General features: G+C 37.3%; 1 protein-coding gene across 12 annotated transcripts in view; it reads right to left on the reverse strand.

The window, feature by feature from the left end:
• The window catches only part of herc1 (HECT and RLD domain containing E3 ubiquitin protein ligase family member 1), an 86,839-nt gene that overhangs the window by 16,749 nt on the left and 42,392 nt on the right, over positions 1–27,698 (reverse strand). For 2 of the 12 annotated variants that reach the window (XM_087261184.1, XM_087261180.1), the window contains exons 37-60: positions 25,296–25,825; positions 23,114–23,871; positions 21,730–21,925; positions 21,481–21,641; positions 18,592–18,708; positions 18,295–18,502; positions 17,638–17,753; positions 16,444–16,652; positions 14,150–14,418; positions 14,008–14,060; positions 12,060–12,260; positions 11,780–11,954; positions 9,878–10,145; positions 9,584–9,797; positions 9,005–9,267; positions 7,456–7,583; positions 7,238–7,374; positions 5,460–5,660; positions 5,206–5,336; positions 4,881–5,092; positions 4,105–4,225; positions 3,874–4,020; positions 1,480–1,581; positions 1,198–1,371 (exon numbers count right to left, since the gene is read on the reverse strand). In XM_087261184.1, coding sequence (XP_087117310.1) covers positions 1,198–1,371; positions 1,480–1,581; positions 3,874–4,020; positions 4,105–4,225; positions 4,881–5,092; positions 5,206–5,336; positions 5,460–5,660; positions 7,238–7,374; positions 7,456–7,583; positions 9,005–9,267; positions 9,584–9,797; positions 9,878–10,145; positions 11,780–11,954; positions 12,060–12,260; positions 14,008–14,060; positions 14,150–14,418; positions 16,444–16,652; positions 17,638–17,753; positions 18,295–18,502; positions 18,592–18,708; positions 21,481–21,641; positions 21,730–21,925; positions 23,114–23,871; positions 25,296–25,825 — 5,091 coding nt within the window. Of the gene's footprint in view, positions 1–1,197; positions 1,372–1,479; positions 1,582–3,873; positions 4,021–4,104; positions 4,226–4,880; positions 5,093–5,205; positions 5,337–5,459; positions 5,661–7,237; positions 7,375–7,455; positions 7,584–9,004; positions 9,268–9,583; positions 9,798–9,877; positions 10,146–11,779; positions 11,955–12,059; positions 12,261–14,007; positions 14,061–14,149; positions 14,419–16,422; positions 16,653–17,637; positions 17,754–18,294; positions 18,503–18,591; positions 18,709–21,480; positions 21,642–21,729; positions 21,926–23,113; positions 23,896–25,295; positions 25,826–27,698 lie in introns of all 12 variants that reach the window. The other 10 variants (XM_087261182.1, XM_087261178.1, XM_087261181.1 and 7 more) reach the window with 7 other exon arrangements.

Below are 27,698 nucleotides of genomic sequence, written 5' to 3' on the forward strand. Positions count from 1 at the left end.
GTAATAGTGACACTGCAGGCTGTACATAGTCAACCAGACACCACAACTCAAAATACATGTGATTTGAGGATTAATAGCAAACTTTAATTAATTATAGAGGTAACGGTGGCACAGTGGGTAGCACAATCGCCTCACAGCAAGAGGGTCGATGGTTCGAGCCTCAGCTGGGTCAGTTGGCATTTCTGTGTGGAGTTTGATTGTTCCTCCCGTGTTTGCGTGGGTTTCTTCCGGGTGCACCGGTTTCCCCCATAGTCCAAACACATGCGCTATAGGGGAATAGGGTAAGCTGTGTATGCCATGTATGGATGTTTTCCAGTGATGGGTTGCAGCTGAAAGGGCATCCGCTGCATAAAGCATATGCTATATAAGTTGGCGGTTCATTTTGCTGTGGCGACCCCAGATTATTAAAGGGACAAAGCCAAAAAGAAAAAATTATCAATTATTATTACTTCCAAGTGAGTTTAAAGTTGGCACACGCATACTGTAATCTGGACTCACAGATTTGAGTCTAACATTCAATCGTTTTATTTACTTATGTAAATGTTATTCAGCTGAATATTAACTTCAGTATTATTATTGAATATTATCAAGGTAGGTAAGGTAATTGATGTACAATACAGTTAGCAGGGAAATATTTTGTCTTTTAGTGAATGTATTATATGAGAGATTTGCTGTAGCTTTATTTACCAAATAACCGTTCTATTTGGTTCTTATTGAATTTTAATTGTAAAATTTAAAAGTCATTTCTTATTTGATGTGTTGGGTTGTCAATTCCTACACACATTCCACATAAATCCACAGACTATTTACAAAATTCTGTGCAGAAAAAGCAACTAAAGATTGATACAATTGCAGATTCAAGAAAAAAGTAACAAAATAACTGTGTTCAAGTTATGTATTGAAGATAAATGTCAGTGTCAGCTTACATTTGATAATTCAATTTCTTTACCTGAATGCTGTTAGGACTTCACATAAAGGTACTGTTTACTTCACTTGTGTCTTTGTTCTATTGTATTTATCTGATGTCATTTACACTGCATGCATACAAAGTAGCCAAATCCTTCTAAAACGATGAATTAATTTCAAATAGAGCCAATTAAATAATCTAGAGACATACTTATATCTGATTCATATTTTTAAACTGATATATAGCGATGTCAGTTTTTATTTAGATCAAACAGAGAGAGCTTTGTGTACCTTCTCATATGCGTACTGCTCCTGAAGCATTATGGGTAGTCTCTCCAGGAAGGCCCTCATGCATGGGGCCATGTTCAATCCCACAACACCCTGCTTCTTCAGTGCAGTGCGGCAGGTTGCCAACACGTGATTGGTTGCCATGAACTCCATTGAGCTATTTACAACCAGCACATCCTGCAGAACAAACATAGACCTCATGAAGCTAAATCATTTCTACATATACTATTTAATATACAATTGAATTATTATTAGTATTTTTTATTTATTTATTAATTTTTTTACCTTTGAACGATTGGAGCAGACAGCTACACCCACATCAGGGATCCAAACTGTGTTGTGAATGGCTCCAGATCCAGCAACCACTGTCTGCAGCACTGATCCATCCTACAAACACATGTAAACACAATTTAGATGTATTCAAAATGTGTTTATTAGGATCGTATGCTAGCCTGCATTCAATAATAGCTGAAGCAGCATTTAATTATTGCCATAATAACTTTATTAGCCATTACAAGGTGGATACATATTAAACATTTATAGCATAAGTTAACAAATAATATGCACCAAAACCAAATTTTATACAATTGTACGAGACTTCATCTTTGTAAAAAAAGCGGAACCTTAATGTTAAGATTTGGGAATTGCAACAAAGTTACAGTTTATTTCACAGTAACGATATATTTCATGATATAGTTTTTATAAAAGTAGTTATTCCAGAAAAAGTACAAAAGAGCTTTATATAATAAACAAGCTTTAATATTTAAGAAAAGAAAATGATTTGATCTTATTTAGTCTATTTTTTATTTAATTTTAACCTTTTAAATATAGATGTTCAATGTATGTCACATTTAACAGTTTTCGTTTTTTTGTGTACAGACCTTATGATTATAAATAGGGCAACATCTTCTCACAGATATAAAATATATCCCAAGTAACAGGAACAGAAAACTTAAATATGAAAATATATATATTGTGTAAACACTTCAAAAACTCAAAATATAAACAAACACAACACTTAATGCAACACAGCCAGTCTCATGAAGCGTCTTTCTCAGACTCATGCAAGCTGCATTATTTATTGTATCGTTTTTTTAGATATAGGTATAAAAAATATTTACCCAATCACCCAATCCCAGCTACAATATTGACATTTGGTGCTTCTTCACCATGTATCAGTGACCTCTCCGACATTTAATTTTTGCATGTCTTGATTAATATGCATTAATATTCATATATGCATTCAAGAGCTGTGCAATATTGGCAAAAGAAACAGATCAAGATTTTCTTTAACAATTTTGCGATTTTGATTTTATGCACGATTTTGTCAAAGACAGACTGTGTTTACAGTGTGAATCTGCAACATATTTTAAAAGAAAAACAATCTAGTAAAGCTGTAACAAATTGTCTTTAGAACAGACCTATGGCAAAACAAATGTGTGTATGTGTGTGTGAGAGCGCATGCCGGCAAACTAAAGGCTCCGATATTCTGCTTGACGAAATATCAGAATTAGTAGTGTGACCAACAAAGGCCTTCAACATTTAAACTGTTCAAACAAATCTTAAATGAAACGATGCTCTTGGAACAATATACATACTACTTGAGAAACAAAAGGGGTGTCTTTCAAAAAATATGGATACCTCTAATGAACCTCTGACTCTCTGAACACCTCTGATGTATTTTCATAATAAGTGTGATTTTACTCAATCACAGCATAACTTTATTTATTATGATTTTTGTATTCTGTTTGTATGTTTGTTTATTTACTTTTATTTTCTTTCTTTATTTTTATGATTTGCTGCTATACTTGTCTACTAATATCCTTGCCTTTGTCCTTTTTTGTTTGTTTGTGTTCATTAAAACCAATAAACAAAAAAAAAAGTAGCAGTACTGAACCACCCTGATCCAGTTACTATGACCATTTATGTGAAGCTGCTTTGACACAATCTACATTGTAAAAGCGCTATACAAATAAAGCTAAAAAGCTGAATAGTTGCGTGTGTGCGCACAGATTTGTTTTGTCATGCATATACCATAGACCTCTTTGTGACTCTGCCGTGAAATAGGCTGTTCACATATAGTGTCTTTTGTGTGCACAAGTCCATTATTCCAATGGAGGTGCAGAGGCCACATACACATATTGAGAGTGGCATGCGCATGTATTCCAGGTGCACCCAGCTGAAAACATCTCTTTTCAGACAAACTTTAAATTGAACTTTTCAGAATGCTGCACCGCGAGTCACAAAACAAGAACTGACCGATCAGCTTCATACTGTATGGAATATACACAAGACACCCGAACACCAAGTGCTTTTTAATGCTCTCCATACATAAAACTTGTATCGAAACTGCAGCAATGTTTTGTTAGTTTGTCAACCTCTGAGAAAACGGTTGATGGTCACAGAGCCACAACAAAGAAGCCATCACAAAGCACATTGAAAATGCTGAAGGAAGTGACGCGCTCATGCTCTAGCATGTCCAAATCGCGATTCCGATACGATTTCAATTAATCGCACAGCCCTAATGCATTCATCTTTCAACCACAGGATTTAAATCCAATAATTTATTATTTGACTGCTTGCCATTGTTGTGAACTTGTTTTAGAACCATGTCCGCTTGATCACTCACGCTAGCCTATATGCATTTATAACATGCATATGCCAATATGAGATACTGACCCGCAATGACCAGATGTTCAAAAGACCACCAACTCCTCCGGACACCAGAGCAAGCCCATCTGGACTGAACGCTACCGTCCGCACAGGAGTCATGTGACCCCTTAGCTGAAACACACACACGGCTCCTTCACACCACTGGGGCTTTAGCTGGAGACAAAAAATGCAGACATAAATACTGATTGTATTGTTCGAACTCTCAATTCAGAGTTTTTCAATTGAGATGAACAGTACCATTAGTCTGGATCTGGATTCTGATTCCCACCAGGCATCAAGGTAGGCAGTGCTGGACTGAGAGTATGATGAAGGGTCCTGCGGTACAGTCCACACAGAAACCAGGCCGTTCTGACAACATCTGGGAGACCAAGATTTTCATTTTTATTTAAGATTTTAGGACATATTTCACAATGTACACAAAAAACACCCAAAATATTCAAATTAATCATGAGTAATACATCTAAAATTTTAAATATATCCTAAAACCTTCTGCATTAATATCTTTTTTTTTTAAACAAGCATTTAAAAGGTTTTGTTTTTAAAGATTATTTTATTCAGCATACGTATAGATTAAATATTACTAAAATGTTTTTTTAATTTTTTTTTATAAATGCATAATAATAAATATGTATATTTGCAAGAACTGCTATTCTCTGGAACATTCTATCCATCAAAGGACCAAATTAATCAAATAAATATTAGGAAGCAAAAACTGTTTAGGATAAAAGACAAAATGTTATATGTGCAACAAATCAGCATCTTAAAATGACCATGTGACATTGAAAATAGGGTAATGGCTGCTGCAAACTCAGCATATTCATTAAAATAGTTTGAAAACATATTAAATTGTAATATTTCACAGCACTACGAGTTTTGCTGAATTTATGATCAAATAAAAGATAAACTTCTTGAACCCAAACATTAGAAAGGTAATTATTTCTGTTGGTTTGCCATTTCCCAAGTTAAATAATACACATTTCATTTAGTTATTAGAATAGTCTATTTGTACATACGTGGCAAACATGTTGAGAGGTTTAGGTCCTTGACCAGGCAGGCTGCACCAGGCAACAGCATTAACAACAGCAGGATGCATGATGCTTTGAAGACACGTCCAGTTTTGGCCCAAATCTGTCCCTGACCCTGTCCACAGACGCACAATCTCCTCTTTAGCACAGCTTAATAACACTTGCCCACCTGGAGCCCAGCGCAATGAACTGATGCTTTCCTATAGCCACAACACACACAGAAAGAACAAAGATTTCACTTTGGTGACTCACTTCATCAGAGACAAATGATGTATATGTGATTCAGTTTATGATGAATCATGATGTCTCTAACCTTATGGGCATCAATAACCACTACAGATCCATTCTCCAATGGTTCCTTAAAGCCAATCAGAAGCTTTCCATCAGCATATCCAACTGCAAATGGACGATCCTCACTGTACCATGCGATCTGCATGACAGCCACTGTAGAGAACAGCAACATACATAGATAAACATTTCCTAAAGCAATGTTGTTACAGTATAATGTAACCAAGAACATATCGTGTATAATTGCACGGACTTTAAATTAAAAAAAAACATCAGTACCATCTTTCCTGAAGCAGTGCTGGAGTTCAGTTCTTTGCATGTCAGAATCATCAAGAACCTCAAGAAGGCCGAGCGTACCATCCATGCGACCCACCAATAGGAGCTCTCGAGGCTCTCCGCCCCACAGAGACCCTGCCTCCTCTTCCGGCCAGGCCAGTGATGACACCCAATGAGGCTGCAGTTCCAAAGAGACCTTTCCACCTTATAGGCAAACACACAGTGTGTTAAGCATTTAGATTTCACATTCCGGCCAATACTCAAAAAAGACCAATAACAAAATATATAATAATTACACAACATTAAGTCCAAAGTATGGTTAATTTTGTGCAAGAATACGAAGGTTTACATAAATTTTTTGCATGATGCAAATTCATCTGAAAAGAATGTTCATTCACATTGAATTGTTTTTATTACTTTAGTTTTATGGCTGCAAGATATTGGAAAAAAATCGAACATTGTGATATTGTCTTATTCTGCAATATACATTGCGATATTAATACAATTTTACCAGATGACGTAAATATCTTTATTTACAAAGAATTAATCATTTTAGACTGCTTGGAATGATTCTGTAGAGAAGTGCATCCGCATAAAACTAAACCATCTACAAGCATAGATAAATACAAAAAAAACATTGTTTTAGCATTTTCAGGCACAATAATTAATTTATAAAAATAAAATGAATTCCATAAAATTAATCATTATTAAATTTACATAACAGCTAAATTTTTAATGCCTGAATGCTTTTAAAATCATAATACAAACTCAAAAAACATTTTTGCTGCTTGTTCAAACTACTACATGTAAATGAGCAGAAACAGTTCTTAAGTTGTTTTTAGTTCAATCCACTTAAATTTGTTAAGGTAGCTTAATCAATTTGAGCTGAAACAACATTTTCAATGCAGTCACAGGCCTTATACACACATAAAAATGATCAATTATAGTACAGACTGGGCATTGCATATCCTGTGATGTGATTATTGCGAATGATCACATTACGATATTGATGCTAAACGATATATTGTGCAGCCCTATTTAGTTTGTCAAGGCATCAACACTGAAATGGGCCACTGCTTCAGTAAAAAATGTAAAACAAGATATTCTAATAAAAAGCAAAATAATAAGTGCCTGTGTTGACAAGTACACGTGTGAAAGAATTAAAGGGTATGCAACTATTAAGATGCTTGCTAAAAGGTAAATTAAATGGAATGTGAAATTATACTTTCTACAATCTACTTTAAAATGCTTTGCGAGTTTGTGTGTACACAAAATATAGGTATCATTTGGGTTTATGACATACTGTATGACACATTCTAAATACTACATTTAACAATAAAGATTTGTTAATTAAATCCATTCCAATCCCAACTCGTATCAGTAAGTAAAAAACTAAATATAACATTTGTTTATATTCTTGGCAACCAGCATACACTATCGATCAAGCTTCCAAGTTTGATGCATTTTTTTAAAGAACTTTATACTTGTATTTATCAAGGACACAATAAATTAATTTGGTTCAAAAATGTTTATATTTTCTAGACAGCACAGTGGCTTTCAACATCACAGATAAGATGCCAAAACAACATTTTACAATGAGTTCTTGAAGGAATCATGTGACACTAAAGTCTGAGATTATATTTTAAGAATAATAAAGCAAAGAAACTACATTAATTATTGTAATAATATGTCTCATCAAATAAAAGTGTCATTGTATACACAAGAGATTTAACATCTTCTGAAAAGTAATTTACATGATGGGCTGATGATTGGTGACTCACCATTGACTTGCCAAATGTTCACAATTTTTTCCATTGCAGCAGCCAAGTACTTTCCACTCACACTCCAAGCCACAGGAGCCAAACTCGGGTCTCCTGGTGAGCCCAGATTACTCATACAGTCCTCTGAAGAGTCATCTCTAAACACAAACACAGAAGACCAATGTAAACATTTGGACAACAGGGAAAAAAAAAATGAAAAGAAAGAGAGGAGAACTCACGTTTTGTTAAAGACACACGTCTGCTGCAGAGTGTACTGGCTTTTGGTCACGTTCCAAACGCGAACAGTACCATCGTTCCCACTGGTTGCCAGAAGGCCTTTTTTACTACACCACCCACATGTGATCACCTGCAAGACACAAAATGATCAGACATGAAACACCATCTAGTGCTGTTCAGACCCTCCAGGATTTCGAGATCACTGAACTTAACGCAAAATTACAAACAATCTCTTTGGCCAGACAGGTCACTGTTCAAATTCCCAGCACACCAAAAAGCGCCATCTGCATTGTTTTACATAAAAAAAAACATTATAGTATTCACAAATATAATGTGCTCGTCCAGTGTGCAAAGAATTGAGTTGGCAATACAGACTACTCTTACAATATGTGATCCATGTCATGTGACACTATCACAACACACGATTTAAGCCTGAACTAGGCTACATGAGTTGTATCAATTGCTAAATTTCTATACATTGTATATACACTCACCGGCCACTTTATTAGGTACTAGTATCAGGTTGGACCCCCTTTTGCCTCCAGAACTGCCTTAATCCTTCATGGCATAGATTCAACAAGGTACTAGAAATACTCATCAGAGATTTTCTCCTCAGAAATCAAGACTCATCAGACCAAGCAACGTTTTTTTAACCATCTATTGCCCAATTTTAGTGAGCCTGTGCAAATTGTTTGTCTCAGTTTCCTTTTCTTAGCTGAGACGCGTGGCACCTGGTGTGGTCTTTTGCTGCTGTAGCCCATCCGCCTCAAGGTTGGACATGTTTTGCGTCCAGCAATGCTATTCTGCATACCTCGGTCTGGCCATTCTCCTCTGACCTCTGGCATCAACAAGGCATTTGTGCCCACAAAACTGCCGCTCACTGGATGTTTTCTCTTTTTTAGACCATTCTCTGTAAACCCTAGACTTGGTTGTGTCTACACATGCCTAAATGCATTAATTTGCTGCCATGTGATTGGCTGACTAGAAATTTGCGCTATCAAGCAGTTGTATAGGTGTACCTAATAAAGTGGCCAGTGAGTGTATATAACTGTCATAAGCATAGCTCTCTCTTTATCTCTCAAACACGCAGTCACACACACACACACACACACGCACGCACGCACGCGCACGCACGCACGCACGCACACGCACGCACGCACACGCACGCACGCACGCACGCACGCACGCACGCACGCACGCACGCACGCACGCACGCACACACACACATAAGTGTTGAAATAGCCATCATACAACACTGACAACTTAAATTTTCTCAAACAATTAGATTATTTTCTTAAACATGATTCAGCATAAGGAGCAAACTCTGGTTTCTCTCAGTGTTTCCTGCAGATTAATTACCCAGATATATGGTTCTAGAGGTCAAAGTAATAATATGAAATTAAAATATGTAAATTTGTGTCTATTTTCACAGCAAAACAATAAACATCTCAAAAGTAGACACAATTTGGCATAAACTCGCCACAAAATCAAACATTTTAGTGAAATCCTGGAGGGTCTGATGCTGTAAATGCAACACTGATAAAACCCTACCCTGCTCTGGTGGGCCTCGAGTCTGAAAGTGGACCACTTCCGCAGGTCTCCGGCAACGTCTGCAAAGGTCTGCGGGTGGTTCTGGTTGTCTCGGTCGTGAGCTGCCAGTGTGCGCACCAGCTGCTGTGCGGCCCATTGGCGGTGCTGTGATGAGAGGCGGGAAGAGAGGCAACACGCCGCCAGCGCATTTGCCAGCTCCAATGGGCCTACAGCAAGGGCACAGGAGAGGTGGGCATAGAGAGGCGAAATTAACCCTGCGACGGCTGAGCAGAACAAAGCCAGGCCACGAGCGAGAGACACATACACAAGTGCACACACGCACACAAACACACACAGAGAATGAGAAAAAACAAAAACAAATGGGAGAAATTAAAATGGCGGTGACTGGCGGCAAAGGCTGTGGTTTTCGGGTATTGACACAACAAAGCTTCATCTAACAAGCCTTCTGCTGCCAAAACAAACAAATCATATATCAGATTTATGAGAATTAATCCAACAAAGCAAAATAACAGCAACAACAACAAAAAATTAAATAATGTTGCAGACATGAGCCAAGCGTTTGGCTGGATGTTAACTAACCTCTCTTTTCCAGCTCAGCTTTTTCATATCCATGTCGAAGCCTGGCACCTTTATCAGCCAACAGGGCCACCAGTGCCTGGGTCACCACAAAATTGGGTGATGTCACCAGCTTATTTTCTTCCGCTACTCCCCTAAGAAAACTGGGCAGGAACTTCCTCTGAATTGGATCATCTACTGTGGTCAGATTCATCCCAGTGGCAGCTGAAATCAGATTCTAAAGAAATAGACAACACAAATATTAAATGTTTTTTTCTTTCCTCAGTTTAATCGATGTTTAAGAGAGCATCTGGTTACCTGAGTGCACAGCTGGACCAAGAGTTTGGCAGCACTGGGGCTGTTTGATGCCAGGCAGCCGACGGCGGTACTGAGGTATGCCAAACATGAGATGGGTTTGGTCGGTTTGTTAGCACCTCGTGGGCGCTCAGAGGAGCCAGGGCCTAAAGCAAGGCCTGTGGACAGTCCAGCTCGACCTGCAGCTGCTAAACACATCAGACGCACCAGTGTTCTGATGTCAGTCAAGCCCAGAGACTCCAGTCCTGCAGCCAGACTGCAACTAGACCCACTGAAAAAAGAGAAATGAGTTAAAAGAGACTCTACACTGATTGGTAAACCCTATTTTTGAAAGTCTTTTGAAATAACCAATCAAATTAAAATTGTAAAAACTACTATTGAAAAATATTATTACCTTTTAAAATTATACATAACTTTAAAGCATAATTACATAATTGTAATATTTTTATAAAATTTAATAATAATAATAATAATAATAATAATTTATTCCAAGAATGACAAAGCAAAGAGCTGTAGCAATAATTTACTCATCTTTACTGTCTGTTTTAATCAGTTTAATGTGTGCAGAATTACGATACACTCAATTACTGACTAAACCCATGATACAATATTAGCGCAATATCTAGGGGAATCTTTTCTTATTTATTATTGTTTTTTTGTGGCCATTGATTAAAATGCTAAATCTGAAATGAACTTCAGGTCGTAGACTTCAATACCTTTGTGACCTTTTTGGATATAAATAAAATTTAAAAAAAGGGATCAGAATTTTAAGTAAAAAAAAAAAAAAAGGTTCATCTGCAATTTGAACATAAACTAAAATCTTATTTTGTAGGTCTGACATGGCATCAGGGTGATTGAATGAAAACAGTATTTTTGGGTGGGAATTATACCTTATTAATGGAGTTTTATGTAAAGCTAAGTTTTGTATAAAAGTAACTCAATATAGGTTAAATATCAAATAAACATCGAATAATGATTATATCAGTGATATAGGTTATCACATCTTCATATTGCAATACATCTTGATTTAAAAATGCATTGTTCCACCAGTAGTCCAGTTTTAATAAAAGTTACAAAATTATCACTGACTTCAACCTTATGAACAGCAGGCATGTATAAAAAAAAAAAAAAAAAAATATATATATATATATATATATATATATATATATATATATATATATATATATATAATACTTTTAAATAATTATAAAATATATTCTCATAAACTTGTAATATAATCGAAATTTATGACATTTTTAGGTATTAAGTTTGAGGTGCTAGGCTGTAGCACTAAATTAATAAAAACAAAGACAGATGACTTGCAAAGAATAACAACAAATGTTTGCCCTGGCTTCATTTATAATGTATATAGAGTGCACGTGATCGTGACATGCAAATGTGAGCACGGAAAAAGTGCACAGCCGCACACGCATTCAAAGCTGTGTTTAGACTCTCAGCGGTGAATATTAAAACACACTGAACTGAACTAATCTAAACTGAACTGAACTTAAATTTTGAAAACTTCAGCTCTGAGAACTGTGTAGCTGCTTTGACACAATCTACATTGTAAAAGCGCTATAAAAATAAAGATGAATTGAATTGAAAGCGATTTCATAGTCTTGCATTTTGTCAGCAGCTTTGTCACATTATAGGACTACACAATCTCATTATGTTAAATACACAGTAACCTAGGTAGGTCTAAGTTACATCCCTGAAAGATGACAATGATGTCAATGGGCACATACCACCCCCTTAAAAAAAAAAAAAAAAAAAACCTTAAGATTTACGCAAATTACAGGGTTTGTATTTATTTAATATCCGTTTTTATATGGAAAAATCACATCCCAGGAATAGTAGGTGTGTGTATTTTATATAAAAAAACACCTATGTCAAAAAAATACTAACCTAACAGACAGCAAAGACAGCGCTCTCATGACCATTGTTCTGGCCAACAGAACCTGTGCGGCCGCAGTGACTCTCTTCAGAGCCACCAGACGATCAGCAGACGTCTGCAGACCTGCTGCCTGCTCCCCCAATGACAAGCGGCCTGAGGAGCTCTTATCCACTGAGCTCTGGCAACCTGCAGACAAAGCATTCATTTTCTTACACGTACATTTTTATATAGCACAAACCAATGACAAGCAGACTCTGAAGCACCACAGTTGCCCTAGAGTTGTTATTGTACCTATCTGCAAGAGAGTCTCCTCCATACTGTTGGTGGCAGTGATCATTGCAACAGAAGCTCCGAGAGGGTCAGTGTCAGAAAAATGGACAGCCTCAGGGACGGGTCGGCGTTCACTAAGACCCAGCGGAGCAGACAGCAGCTCAAACTCCTCTTCACCTGTCAGGCGCTCTGCATCGTCCACATCCAACATATCCCAGTCCTCTGCAGGACAAAACCACATGGACGTGAATTAACATGTATTTTTCATTGATCTCATCACAAATGGTCACCTGAGATAGATTTCCATCTCAACCTGGTAATAACATGGATATATATATATACATGTCTCTTGACCCTGATTCTTTTAACAAGTATACATGTAGACACTTTTAAAGAGGACCTATTTATCACTTTAAATTCCAATGAGATCGTGCTCCCAGCCATCTTTTTAAAAGAAGGCGAATCTACTGATACCTATCAGGGTTCAACGCTAAGGATATTTTCAACTGGCCCGATTGGACCAGTGGTTCAGATTGTTACTTGCCCTGCCAAAATTTTCACTGGCCCCACCAAAAAATAAAATAAAAAATAGCTAATTCTTAGCCACATATTTTTAATAATGTGTCAAAAGTAATGCCTGTGAATCTAGAATTTATGTATTTTAAAAACACAAAAATATTTAGCGGTAAAATACAGCAGTATGGAAAATGTGCAGGTATTTTATTGCAAAACAAAAGGTGGCTGACTTAAAAGTGACAGAAAACTGCAAAACATCACTTTTCATAGTGTTGTACCCATGTAAATATCTGTTTCCACAACGTTAGAAACAGACGTTTTCTTTTAACCAGATAATTTGATGTTGCCGTCTTTTCACTGTACTGGTTTTTACCAGGTTGTGGAAAAAATAACGTGCTCACAACATCTAATCAGATAAAAGGAACCAAAAAGCAATATGGTGTTTACGATTTCATAGAAAAGGTAACATTCAACAGACTTAAAAGCACAAATTGTTCCTAGATTCTAAGATTGCATAAATGCACGCAATTGACAAATATTCGCAGGCAAATTTAAATTTTGTGACAAGGCAGCACTGGCCTGATCAGGCCAGTAACAATTTCCTCTACTGTCCTGAACATCCCTCACGCTGGCCCCGAGCCAACGAGCGGTCCTTATTGTTGAGCCCTGCCTATGCATCAGCATAGCTGCAGATTCAACATAGGGCTAACGTAATATCTGTACAAAAAACTGAATATATCAAAAACAGTGGCTCAGAAGAAGGTAATAAATGGAGACTAGGGTGTTCATTTGTGCATCATAAAAGTCTAAAAATAATTATAAAGCCTTTTCGTCACTAACACTGTCTTCAGCAGGTAAGAAAAAATATGCTTTTTTTGATTTAAGATTAGTAGGAAACATGGAGTAAAAACTATGACACCTTTAACATTTTAGTTGATTCCATGCTGGACTAGTGTCTTAGTAAATAACTTTAAACAATAAGTAAATTTAGTAAATAACTTAATTGTGCCACAGTGGCACTAGAGTTGTTATTGTACCTATATGCAAGAAGGTCTCTCCTCCATGCTGTTGGTGGCAGTGATCATTGCAAAAGTGTACAAACGGAAAGGGGGCAGTATATGATGCAATAATCGTTTTATCACGATTAATACTTTTTCATAATCTTTAGAAGCCAAAATCGAAATCAAAACCGAATTTTCGAATTTTTGAAACCGAATGCACAGTCCTATCAATAGAAGTGACTCAGAAGAAAGTAATCAAGAGACAACGGTGTTTGTTTGTGCAACATAAAATCCTAAAAATATTTAAGCCTCTTAGTCACTGACATCGTTTTTGGCAGAGAAGAAAAAAATTTATCAAGGATTAATGGACTAAAAACATTATGTTTACAGACAAATCAAACTGCATTATTAACACAAATCATCAATATTAAACTAAACTATGACTTCAATACCTTCATAAACACTGTCTTGCTTTCCCAACAAGTCTGGGGCTTGACCTTTATACCTGAAAAGCAAGATCATAGAAATAAAACATCAGATACTACATGTGTGAATTAAGCTACCACAGCACATGCGGGCCAATAAGTTTCTTGCCTTTCAGGCATCGGTCCTTTGATCTTGCTCTTCATGTTGAGGTATTTTTCTCTACAGCTGCCGCAGAGCAGGTAATAGGGATTCCCGCTACCACACTCCCCTCCGAACCAGCCATCCACATAGGAGCCATTGCTGCGATAACCCTGCCGGTTAGCACTGCGACCGCAGCCTGGGTGACTTTTCTTCATGTGCTGGTTGAAGCTGGACACGCTGACCCCGCATAACTCACATACGACCACCTCATCGCGGTCCTCTGACTCGCACACATGCTAACACACAATCAGAAGAGACACAAATGCGGTCAGATACAGAGTAATGTGTGCAAATATTTTTTTTTAAACAAGCCAGAGGAACATGGATCAGGGCTGAAGCATCCTGCATCTGCTGCTTGTGTAGTGAGTCAGCGAAACATGCACCAGTGTTAGTGAGCAGAAGAGTTTTCACTACAAACAAACTCCTTATCTATTCATGAGTAGGCCCACCTGGAATCTGTGCACGCAGAATTCCGCAGATTTTCAGACCATCATTAATTCTGTTTATTTACTTGAGTAAATGTGTGTAAATCTATATTTATTCAGTTTTTTAATTAATTTCAGTAATATTATTGACTAATGTGAAAATGTTCATCTGATTTATGTAAAATGCAGTGTTTACAGTATTATTTCTTTTACTAGATATATTATATGAAAAACTTGCTTTATTTACCAAATAAAGTGAATGTAATTGGATTTGCATTTTAAACATTAAATAAAAGTTAAAAAGATATTATTTTTTTTAATATATATCAAGGTTTTAGTTATGATACTCCCAAAATAGTTCCGCAGATTTTTACTAAAATTCTTAGCAGAAATAACTAAAAACGTCCGCAGATTCCGTCTGGCCCTAGTCATGAGTTATCTCTAGCCAAAAAAATTCTTAGTGAGCTTGTTTTAGGAATAAATACTACAAGCTTAGACTGTGTATTTGACCTGCAAGTTTAGCTTAATTACAATCAGCTTTATGTTTTTAAGACATTATTTTAGCTGTAATAACTTGTTTTCAGTTTGTCCACTGAAAAAAAAAAAAAAAAAAACGCTCAATCACATTTGTACTTGTTCTTTAGTGATGAAATACATTACGTTATGTTTTGCTGAAGTAAGCTTCGGTATTCTGAAGCAACAAGTAACAAATTTACATTGTTACTACTTTCAAATCTTAATTTAAATACAACATTGAGAACAATATGCATGCATGTGTGATCTTGTTTAATTCATAAATTAATCTAGTTTTAAAATTATTTGGCTCAGTTTAAGAGAATATATAATGACAATTCTTAAATTAAAATAAATTCTCCTGTTAGTACCTCTAGTTTTCAGACGTTTTCACACAAAATATGAAAAGCAAATTGTTTAAATAAGCTAGTTGTAAGATAATTGGACTAAATACGCTGCTTGAAATGAGTTTATAATACTTTATGCCACAGCCATATCACCCTCCAGCTCAAGACCAGTTACTCACTGAAGCCAAGCAGGGCTGAGCCTGGTTAGTCCCTGGATGGGAGACCACATGGGAAAACTAGGTTGCTGTTGAAAGTGGTGTTAGTGAGGTCAGCAGGGGGCGCTCAACCTGTAGTCTTTGTGAGTCCTAATGCCCCAGTAAAGTGAAAGGGACACTACACTGTCAGTGAGCACTGTCTTTCGAATGAGACGTTAAACTGAGGTCCTGACTCTCTGTGGTCATTAAAAATCCCATGGCCCTTCTTGTAAAGAGTAGGAGAGTAACCCCAGTGTCCTGGTCAAATTCCCTCCATCGGCCCTTACCCATCATGGACTGCACTGAATTGGCTGTATTACTTTCTTTCCACTCCAGCAGTAGCTGGTGTGTGGTGAGCGCGCTGACACTGTTGTCCTGTAGCTGCTGTCGCATCATTCAATGTAGTGATTTAGTGATTATGATAATGATTGTGAAGCCCTTTGGGTGTACGGCCATACACTATATAAATAGACACTCCATTACTTATTTACATAATTTACTTTCTTTACTAAAGCCTAGGTAAGTTTTCTTGTTTAAAGAAATCTAACCAAGTATAATCTTGACTTGTTTCAAGGCTGTACTTTTCATTAATTTCTTGTATTTAAATGGTTATTTTTTGCAGAGTATAAGTTTGTTTGTGTCCAGTGTGAGAACACAAGTGAGAAAATAGTGTGGACAGAATGTGTAGGAGTGTGTACAGCCGTGCAGGGGTTAAAGGTGAGTAGTAAAGCAGCTGCAGCCCAGGCTGCTGTCACACACACCCATGTTGGCCAGTCCAATACCTCCGGGATCCACATTCCCAGAATGTCGGAGTCAGATGCCAGCTCCTGGGTGAACATTGCCTCCATGGCTTCCTGATCCAATTCCAGCTCCAACTCCTCGTCCAGATTGAAGTCATAGAGTGCTCCGAGAGGCCCAGACTCCTGCTGTAGACCAGAGCCTTCTCGACGTGCTTGAGTTCGATGGGCCTGCACTGAGCGGTACAGTCCGGCTATAAAATAAAATCAAATTAGGATTTAGCATGTGTGGACTTTTTTGTTGTGTTGTAATAACAAATATGGCTGAATGCTATCAAATAATATTTGCCTGTTGTCTTGAAATTGAGAATGTCTTCACAGACTCAAGTTATTTATGAAGTTTACTAAGTATTTGAAGTTATTCATTAAGTCACTAGTTCAGCATGGAATCGACTAAAACTGTTGAAGGTGCCATCCAGTTCATTGATTGAATTTGTTAAATTGTTCTCTAATTTCTACACAGTAGGTTTGGGAAAGTTTTATATGGTCATTTATTATCACAAGAATTAGCCTATTTGGAACCATTGTTAACAGTTTAAAAATAAGGCATCTTTAAGAAAGTTTTTATGCTGGTATTTTTTTCTTTAGTTAATCAAATTTATGTTTATAATAAATAATTTGAATCAATAAAATATTTTTTTTTATATTTTATTTTGGTTTTAATAGTCAGTTTTTGACAAGCAAATATAATTTGCATTTAAGTATCATGATTTTGGTTTAATCGCATCCAAAATAAAAGTAAGCTTTGACATAAAAAAAAACACAGTACAGCTTTGACATAAAAAAAAACCACAGTACACACACACACACACACACACACACACACACACACACATATGCATTTATTTAAGAAAATATTTTTTGTAATTAGATATAAAATATATATATGTAAATAATCGACATTATACATACATTTAAATATCTATGCAAAAAGTACATAATAAATATATGTAATACACACATATCTAAAGTCAAAAAAACTTTTATTTTGGATGCGTTAATCTTTGCCCAGCACTATGTTTTTTCTCTTCGAAACAAAATTAATTTTAAGAAATAATCAGTATTGATCATCTAAAATAAGCTGAACCAGCAAACCAAAATGCAAAGGGCTTCATTGTGACAGATTAGCTGATTGGTTTGCTAGTTGACAACACAGTTTTGCAGATCTGTAGATTGTACCTGCTCGAGCTAGCAAAGTGCGTGCAGCAAGGTCAAAGCGGTGTTTCCGGCTGGCCGCAGAGCGTCCTCTGGGAGTGGGCCCGGCAGAGGCTGAATCCTGATCGAGACCTTCAGGACTGCAGGCAGAGAGGGATTACAAAAGGATACATGGGAATAAAAAATACAAATTACAAGTGTCTGAGTCTGATATTAAAAGGCACAGTATGCAGGTTTCACTGCTAGAGGGCTCGTAATCACAGCAAACAAAGGGGTAGATGATGATGCTGTGAGTGTAGAATCAAGAGAGTTGTTCATTACATCCTATGAAACTCCTGCAGAAATCATACTCATGGATGAGCTAATGTGTTTAAACCTTATTATCTAAGTAATTTGAAGCAGAGTAAGGCTGAAAGCTGATACTGCTGAAGCAATTTTATTACGTCACAGTCTTGATTACATTTGGAAGAAACAGTGCTGTTTTATCAAGATGTTCTTGGTATTTCCCTGCTTTCTATAAAACTAAACCAGAAATAGAGGGTGTATTGAAGGTCATTAGCATGATGTAATATTTTAGGCAATAATGATATTGTAAGTACATTAGTCAGCAAAATTAATAACACTAGTAGTTCTTGGATATTTTAAATGTGTCTTTAATCTGAAGAATATTAAGATGTCTACCTCTCACTGAATCCCTCCTCCATCTCTGTGGCGTCAGCATTAGGTATGTCTCCAGGAGAGCGCAGGAAACTCCTCTCTGTGCTTTTCCCCCCTCCGGCTGCCCCGGAGCAGGGGTCTGAGGCCTCTTCGGAGTCCGCTGTGCCCGGGTGATCGATCATCCACATGGCAAGAACAGTAATGTTCTGAGCATCTGCCTCGCCTCGTGCACCTGCAGATCAACACAAGAACAATACTCTCAATATCTGATGACATGAGAAGAAAGAAGAAAGCATGAGATTTCTGTTCGAGTCTGTGTACCTGTTGCTTCTAAAGCCTTCATGATCTGTCTGAGGGAGAATCCCATTTCTAGCAGAGGCACCGCGATGGCAGGAGGAGGTGGAGATGTGGAGAGACGACTGCTGGGGTCTGATAAAGCTTGAAGTAAATAACCATATAATCAGATATAAAATACAGCACTGAATATATGGACATAGCTACATACAGTAGAAAGGTTAAAAAAAAGCTTGCATCTCCAACTAAATGCTTTTTTTAACATTGATGATTGTAAAAGTAGGACAATTTGTGAAAAAAAAAAAAAAAATTCGACTAAGAATTTAGTCTGCCTCGACCCAACTTCCACTCAAAATTGTGTGTCGATGCTCATTTCTCAAAAGGGCTGTATTATGATAGAGATAAGTCAACAGTCTGCGGTCTCTGCATTTTTTGAGATGATCACATCTTGAGCAAATGGTTAATTTAAAAGCAATTGACAAAGGACACAGAGAACAATCTCATAAAAATAAGTTGTCGAAACAGCATTAACATACATCAACAGACAGCCAATGAGCAACTTCTTTTACATTTAAAGGCAGTAAATCAAAACTGTATAATAGGTTTGAGTTTTTCATTTTGACAATGCTGACTCCAGGGTATTATCGTGTACTTTGAGACTGCTATGCAGAATAAACATCCTTATAAAGATCTACGTTCTCATCATTTTTTCTTACAATACTCTACGAGTTTGTGTTAAAACTAATGATCATATTCTCCAGTGAGATTCAAGAATGATCCAAAGAGCATCTTGAACTTAAACAAAAGCATGATATACAATACTGGTCAATTGTTAAAAGTTATATATTAGGTAAATTATAAAAACATGTTTTTAAAAGCCTTTATGATCACCAAGGCTGCATTTATTTAAAATTCATTATTTGTTCTGGTCACACTTTATTTTGATGGTCTGTTTCTTGAATTTAAGTTGCATTGCATCTACACGCCAACTAATTCTCATTAGATTATATGTAGACTGATAGGTTGGGTTTAGGGTTAGTGTAAGCTGACATGTACTTGCAAAGTTTCTTATAGCTAGCTAAATGTCTGTTGAATGTCTGTATCAACAAATATTAAGCAGACAGTCTACTAATACTCAAGTGGACCATCAAAATAAAGTGTTAGCTTTTTTTTTAATAAATGTTGAAAAATGTCATTTTATAATTCACTGTATTTATTTGTTCAAAATACAGTAAAAGCAGAAATATGTATGCAATTTACAATTGCTCACTTTATTTTAACATATGTTTTAGAAACATAATTTATTTTAATGTTGCACAACCCTTCAAAAGTGATGATAATATGCTGAGCTGGTGCTCAGTTATGAATATTTGTGCACAATTTTTAAATGGAGATATTAATGTAGAAAAGAAATGCTGCTTGATATTTTTGTCAGTACATTTGTAGGGATTTTAATACGTCATCCAGAGAGTAGCATTTATGTGAACTTTAATTACTTTGAACTTTATTTACTCCACAAATGTAGTACATCACAATTTCCACCAAAATATTAAGCGGCATAAAACACTGATTTCAGTACCAAATGAAGACTAGAGTAACGATGCGTAATAGGGATGCAACGGTTCTCTGTAAAAAAAAAAAACACAAAAAGTATTGTCCCATCGTCCTCACACGGTTCAGTGCGCCCTGTGATCCGCGGTTCAAAATCTGCAATATTAATATTGGGTTGTTAATAAAAACAACTGCTACAAAGCAGTTCAGCCTGTGTATGCTTCTGATTACCTTTCACGAGCATTGCACGTGCGAAGACCTGTCTAATCACCTATTAGTATGTAAATCAGTTGTTGACATCACGTGTCCTCGTGTGTGTGTGTGTGGAGTTTCTGTGGGTTTCAGTATGTCCAGTGAAGGCGATACAGCGCAAATGCGCAGATAAGGCTAAATCCCAGCGCATTGCCGTCAGTGTTTCAACAGACACAAAAACATAACGAATGCCATTTTTTTGTTGTTGTTGCGAAGACAGCCTAGATCAGCTGTCACTAACAGCTAAATCGAGGTCCGTGTCCAGACCCAGAAGCATCCCTTACGGACGCGGACATACAGCAGGTCTTTTACTTCAGTCCTGCTTCATTTGGGTGTTCTTCTCCACCCAATCACTCCCGCTATTTACTCTGTTTACCCGCTGTCTGCTAAGAACAATTTTCTTCTCAATGTACTGTTCCTGCTGAATTAAGAGAAGAGCTGAACGCTCTCTCTCTCTGTTTAAGTTTCATTCACTACGATGGTGCTGATAAGTGAGACGGAGCTCTCTGGAATCATAATAAAATCATATAGAAATCATAAACAGAAATGCATTGTTGCCATGGTAATGCAAGCATAATGTAAACAGAAGTAACCAATACTTTAAAAGTGCTCAATTATTAAGATGTGTTGACATAATTATTATCTGCATAATTAAGATTGTTGAGTTGAGGTGTAAAATAGAAAAAGGGGAAATTGAAGCTTTCTCTTTATTTTCTAAGCAATTTAGTTGAACATCCAATTTACAAAATGCCCTACTTTTAATTAATGCGAGAAGATGCAAATCCTGAGTCATATGTGTGAAGCTGTTGCATTGTCAAGTGTTTGTTAACCAATAAATGTTTATTGTTCTTTGAATTGTTCTGTAGGCATTTTTTTCTAAGCGTAGCACAAACCGTACCATATCGAAACCATGACCCCAAAACAGTGATACATATTGAATACATACCGTTGCACCCCTAATGCAGAACATAAACTTTTTCACAAGAATAAAACACATTTTACTGCACAACCCAAACTCACAGTGTACATCAATTAAATTACATAAAGATCAGCCATTTGTTTGGGCCCAATTGTATTCTGAAGCAAAAATCTTTATAGTATGTGTATTTGTACCTGTTCTGCTAGTGGTCCGAGCAGGCTGGGACTCGGGTGATGTGAGGCTTTGTCTCCGACCATGTTCATCTGAAGGCGAGGTGGGCAGTGATGAGACAGGAGGTGTCTGAGCTCTACGTGCAGGCAGCAGGGTGGTGGTTGGGTAGCTGGAGAACATCTGCCTGCTCAGACACAAACATGCAGATCAATCAAGATGCACCCACAATAAATGATTCAGTGTTCGCACGCTCAAAAAGCATATGTGTGTACCTGAGCAGGCTGAGGGGCATCACTCCAGGAGATTCAGAAGCTGGGGCGGTCTCTGCATCGGTAACAGGTGTAGTTGCGGTGGTGGTGTCCTCCAGCGAGGAGCTCATGAAAGAAGTGCTGCTGGAGGCTGAAGGAGAGGTGGTGACTGGAGTCTGAAACTGCTGCTCTCCCTCTAACTCCTCACACTCTGTGTCCACTAAAACAAAACACACATTTTCACATAGTTTCACACAATTGTCACATCATTACATATTTCTCAAATTTAAAGATGTGATGTGACTTTAATTAAAAAAAAATATATGGTTTTATTAGTTTCTGTACTTGGTGTTAAATATTTTTAACATAAATGCTATTTATGCTATTTCTTTTGCAGAAATCTTTTAATCAACCTCAGTCCTGATCAAAACTACTAAATTGTTTGGAACATTACAGAGTTTTAACTCTTTAATTGCCAAATACACAAATGATGTCACTGATTTGGTGAAAAACACACACAAAATGACATTTTCAATATAAAAAGTAATTGTTGACTAGATTTGATTTTTTAACCTTTTATTACAGTCTTGGACATGTGAACGATTAGTAACAACATTGACTTAGGTGCATTGGGGGATTTTAATTTTTTTCTTCCTAATTAACTGTTGGTGGCTGTTTTTGCACCATTGACTTCCATTATAAATCACATTTGATGGTGAATAAATACACAAACTTTGTTTTTGTTTACTCCATGTAGTTCTGAGATGCATATTTTGATTTTCTCAGACACATCAAGGTAAGTGTTCAAAGGTCATTCTCACACTCACAGACACAAATACACACACTTGAATTTGCTGTTATACTTCATATAAAATCCAAAACTAAGCTTTTTTTGCACAGGCCAATCTAAATGGTTAATGGTGCCAAGTGAGGATCAACAGTAAAAATAACAAATTTAAACTCTTCCCAATAGAGAAAACCACCAACTGTCAAAAATGCATGATTATATGGTGTCATGGTTTTGCAGTCATAAAAATGTGATTATTACGGAAATCAATGGGGCAAAAACAGCCAACAGTAAATTTGATTAAAATTAATTTAAAATTAAACAATAAAATAATCAAAAACAATGCATTAAAGGCTGTTGCTTCACCTGTCCAAGACTGTGATAAAAGGTGAAAAAAATCAATATTTTATATTTTAAAAAATTTTTATTTTACCAAATCAGCAGCATAATTTATGAATTTTTTATTTTGCTGCCATCAATTTTTATTAAAAATAAAAATAGAATATTAATAGAAATAGATAAGTTGTTTAAAATTTTAAAAACTTTTCACAATGATTTTTACTGTATTTTTATGACATATATTTGGTTTATGTGTATCTGATTACTTCATCCTTTAAGTACCTGGTTTGGAACTCTGTCCTTCCTGTTCCTCAAGCAGGCTATTGACCACCAGTTTATAGATCATGGCCTGCGCCCGCTCCAGGTCTGCCAGCCCGAGTGCTCTTTTAATAGGCGACCTCATCACTGCCCGCTTTACCATGTGTCTCATCAGAAACTGCAGAGCCGATCTCAACTCAGCCTCCTCCTGGCACACGCTCACCCCAGGGCTGGCACAGTCTGCGTTATGGCCACTGTCCGGCGTCACTTTTGGGATCAGTAGCAGCTCTGCGTATTTGCTGCAGCTCAAGAGCACACTGAGAGTCTTCATTGCTCCCAGATACAGATAGGACAGCTGAACTGCATGCACCTCTGCCTGCGCAACAGCTTCCTGTGAGCTTCCACGAGATCCTACCATCTCCTGCAGTCTGCGCCGTCCCTCCGCTGGAGTCTGTTGAGTGGCATCTTGGGTATAAGCAGCCAGCTCACTTTCGGAGCGAGAGTTAGGGGGCGCACGAGCTCGAACCTCATCTAAGCTGTGGGATACACGCAGGTCTCCCGTACCCTCTTTCGGTTTGCCGCGCGGCTCAATCTCTCGCTCCTCCTGTTGTTCATGCCGGTGTCTTCGCTCATGGCGGCGACTTGAGGCCGATTTGGTGCCATCGTCCTGAAGGCTGGCGAGAGCAGTGAGGTCCAGCAGAAGAGCTGCGGTGAGGCCTCGGAAACGGGAAACGTCGAAGGGAAGAGGCTCAATTGGCTCCAAGTTGTATAACGGCGTGTCACTGGGCGACCAAAAAGTGGGGAAGCTTCAATGAAAAAGAATGACAAACCAAACACACAGAGAGAGAAAGAGACAGAGAGAGAGAAAGTGAGGGAGCAGGGAGGAGGGCCAGGGATCATGCAACATCATGGCACTAATGCAAAGGGAACACGTCAATGGAATGGTTAGGGAGGAAAGAAAAGCCTATAAATAGAGAAGGGATGTGCGAGACTAGTCCACTAAGCAATACAGTTATTGAAAATACTTGAAGTTTATGTTTTGCTTTACATTTTTACAAAGGCTGCATTCATGTTAATGTCATTTGCAAGTTTTTGTAGTCATTTGACTACAATCTGTGTTACACCTTTGTACTTATCACGCAAGAAAATGTATTCTTTTGCTGAGGTCCTTTCCTAATGTTCCTTCAGGCAATATGTGGTTGAATTAGCCATTTTCTTTCCCTTGAAAATCTTACTTATGATTTGCATCAGTAATCTGACGACTTCTGTCATATCTGGAATCTTCTGTGGGAGTTTTTGGAGAAAGTGTATTGAAAAACTGAATTTTCAGATGTTTTTTTTTGTTTGTTTAATTCACCCTTCACAAAAGACTCAAATTACTAGCTGATGGATGAATGTATAAAAGACAATGTTTTCTTGTATATGATGACCTGAGACACTTTGATGACTTTTATGATTGCAAATTTTAAAATAAATGTTTATAAAAAATGTTTCAAGTGCATAGCTGGAGTATTATGTAGGTTATGTCAAACTAGCGTATAAAAATTTAAGGCATAATGTGATTGGTCGGCTTGCTATCAGTGACAAGTACAGGCGGGGTTGAGAGCCGCGGGAGAAAATCGAGGTCTGTGTCCCGAAGGTTTAACAAGTTTTGAGTCCTAATGAAGAACTCAAAATAGATTTGCATTTTCTGTGTATTTATTAACATATTGTTGTGTATTTACTTCATGATTAAAGTTGCTTAACGCTGACTGGTTCGTGTGCAAGTTTGAGCTATTTCTACAGTAGAAACGTCCAACCAATTTCAAGCTAACTCAAAAGATCTATATAAAAAAACTCAAAAAAAAAAACATATAAAACCCACTCCCTACTAGTGTTTTGAAAGTATTTCTGCTGCACAGAAGGAATCCAGAAGTATTAACAGCATGGGCTACATTTAAGATATGTGGAATTGTGTCAAGAGATCACTCCACACAGAAGTATAAATCAGACTTTATACTATTCTAATAACCCCCATTAGGAATAGATTTGACAAAATTTCCATTTAAACATAAGTTAACCTAGTCATGGTGCACATCCCATAAAGAGACCAAAGAGAGTAGAAAGAAAAGTAAAGACCTCTGGGTACTAGTAATGAGTAATAGGCTCGCAATAAAATCACAATCAACAGATCAATTAAGCTAACAAACAGACCCCCATCTCTCACCTGATGGTGATCTCGGCCTCATCCCACTGCACCTTAGCTGAAGTGCTCCCCTCCTTCACCACACCCAGCAGAGTGGCGTGTCTCCCCGTCTGCTTGTGCACACACCGTCCCCCCATCCTCAACCCACCATCTACACCCCCAATCACCGCCAACACCGGCCACACCTGGTGGCACAGCGTCCGCAGGTGCGCCTCCGGCAGCTCCGCTGCTGCGTGCCGTCCGCTCCTTCCTCTCTCCTCCTCCCGCTCCTCCTCCTTTTCATCCTGCTCTTCACGGCTCTGTGCCGAGCGGCTCTTGCGCAGTCTGGTGGAACCTGCAGGAGGAGCTCCATCTCGCAGACAGGATCGGATCTGCTGCAGCCGCTGGAGTATGCTGTGGTTGATGGTTTGCGTCCAGCGCTCAGAGCGGTGTAAGATGCGGATCAGCTGGGTCGTGGCCTCTGCGAGGACAGTGGCCACTGGGCTGCAGATCGGGTCGCCGGGTAAGAGGTCACGGGGTGTGCCTCTCATCTGCATGTCACAGATTTTTACCTGCAAGGTGAGAGTGGGTGATTTCTTTGTTGAAACTGTATTGACAATGTAAAATTTGACAAATAGTGTACATTTTCTGTTGCTTGAGCTGTTATGACAGTGTTGAGTCACTTTCTACAAAGGAAATCATATGTTAATTGTAAATATGTGAAGAGTTTAATATATAACAAGTATACAAGCAGTTCAAAATAATAGCTAAAATGTATAACTTAAGCAAATCCCAGTCTGATGCTATTGCTTTTTGTTTCCTCCTAGCCAGGAGGATAATTCTGTATAAATGAAAAGACTCCTCACCTCCAACATATAAACACTGGGTTAAAGATGTTATGTACTGTATAACATACACTACCTGACAAAAGTCTGGTCGCCTATCCAAGTTCTAGGAACAACAAATAATAACTTGACTTCTAGTTGATCATTTGGTATCAGTAGTGGCTTATATGAAAGGCAAAGGCCTCTAGATTACGCTCATTTAACCAAAACTAAATCGTACCCTGTGTTGATTTTTAATTATTTCATTAGGACAGTAAAGTCTGACTTTGCTTAGACAAAAGTCTTGCCACTTAATAGAAATAACGTACTGTATAGCATATAAAGTCATGGTGCAGTGGAAAAAGAATGAATATTGTGTCTGACTCCCATGAGCTTGGAGGACTGCATCCATACATCTCTGCAATGACTCAAATAACTTACTAATAAAGTCATCTGGAATGACAAAAAAAGCCTTTTTGCAGGACTCCCAGAGTTTATCAAGATTCTTAGGATTCATCTTTAATGCCTCCTCTATTTTACCCCAGACATGCTCAATAATGTTCATGCCTGGGAACTGGGCTGGCCAATCCAGCAGCACCTTGACCTTCTTTGCTTTCAGGAACTTTGATGTGAAGGCTGAAGTATGAGAAGGAGCGCTATCCTGATGAAGAATTTGCAGGAAACTTGGTCTTCAGGCTCTTGATAAGCACTTTGGTCTGTGGTTGAATTTGTGGCATGCTGTCATGTCAAGATACTTTTCAAATAAAGGCTGGGTGTGCTGGGGTTCTTCTTTTACACACATGGGAAGGTGATAATTGCAGTATTTGTCAAAGGTGAAGCTCTAATTTGTAATTGGGTAAATCCTTTAGAGATGCGACAAGACTTTCGTCATTGCAAAGTCAGATCTTTCTGTCTTAATTAAATAATTAAAAATCAAGGCATGATTATATTTCATTTCGATAAAAGGAGCGTAAATGAGGCCTTTGCCTTTCATATAAGCTACTTCTGATTCCAAATGATCAACTAGAAGTCAAGTTATTGTTTGCTGTTCCTAAAATTTGGATACACGACAGGAATTTTGTCAGGTAGTCTATAATTAGAAAAACCTAGATATTTTATGAACACTTTACTAACTTTAGAGGAGAACACTCTTTCTTTCTTTCTTTCTTTCTTTCTTTCTTTCTTTCTTTCTTTCTTTCTTTCTTTCTTTCTTGTCTGACTGTTGCTTGGGGTTTGTTTGATTGTCTACTCAAAGTTTTGTTTTTCAGCTTTGTTTACAAAATTCAAAAATAAAGAAAAAATGCTTGCAAAATGAAAGACCGTTATAAAGCAATGCATATAGAGCATGTATAACGTTTTTTACTTACAAACGATTGCTATAAAACATTTTTTTAGAGAAAGCATTCAAAAAAGCTTCTAACTAACTAAAGAAATACTCATTTATATATATATATATATATATATATATATATATATATATATATATATATATATATATATATATATATATATCCAGATTGACGTTAACAGCAGAAAATAAAAAGATACACACTACATTGAAAAGAGACGTATCTTCATTGGTTGCACAGCACAAATAATGGTGTTCAAAGGTATGTGCATG

Source organism: Danio rerio, chromosome 7 (genome assembly GCF_052040795.2).
Source record: "Danio rerio strain M-AB ecotype USA chromosome 7, GRCz13ab, whole genome shotgun sequence".
Classification (NCBI taxonomy): Eukaryota; Metazoa; Chordata; class Actinopteri; order Cypriniformes; family Danionidae; genus Danio; species Danio rerio.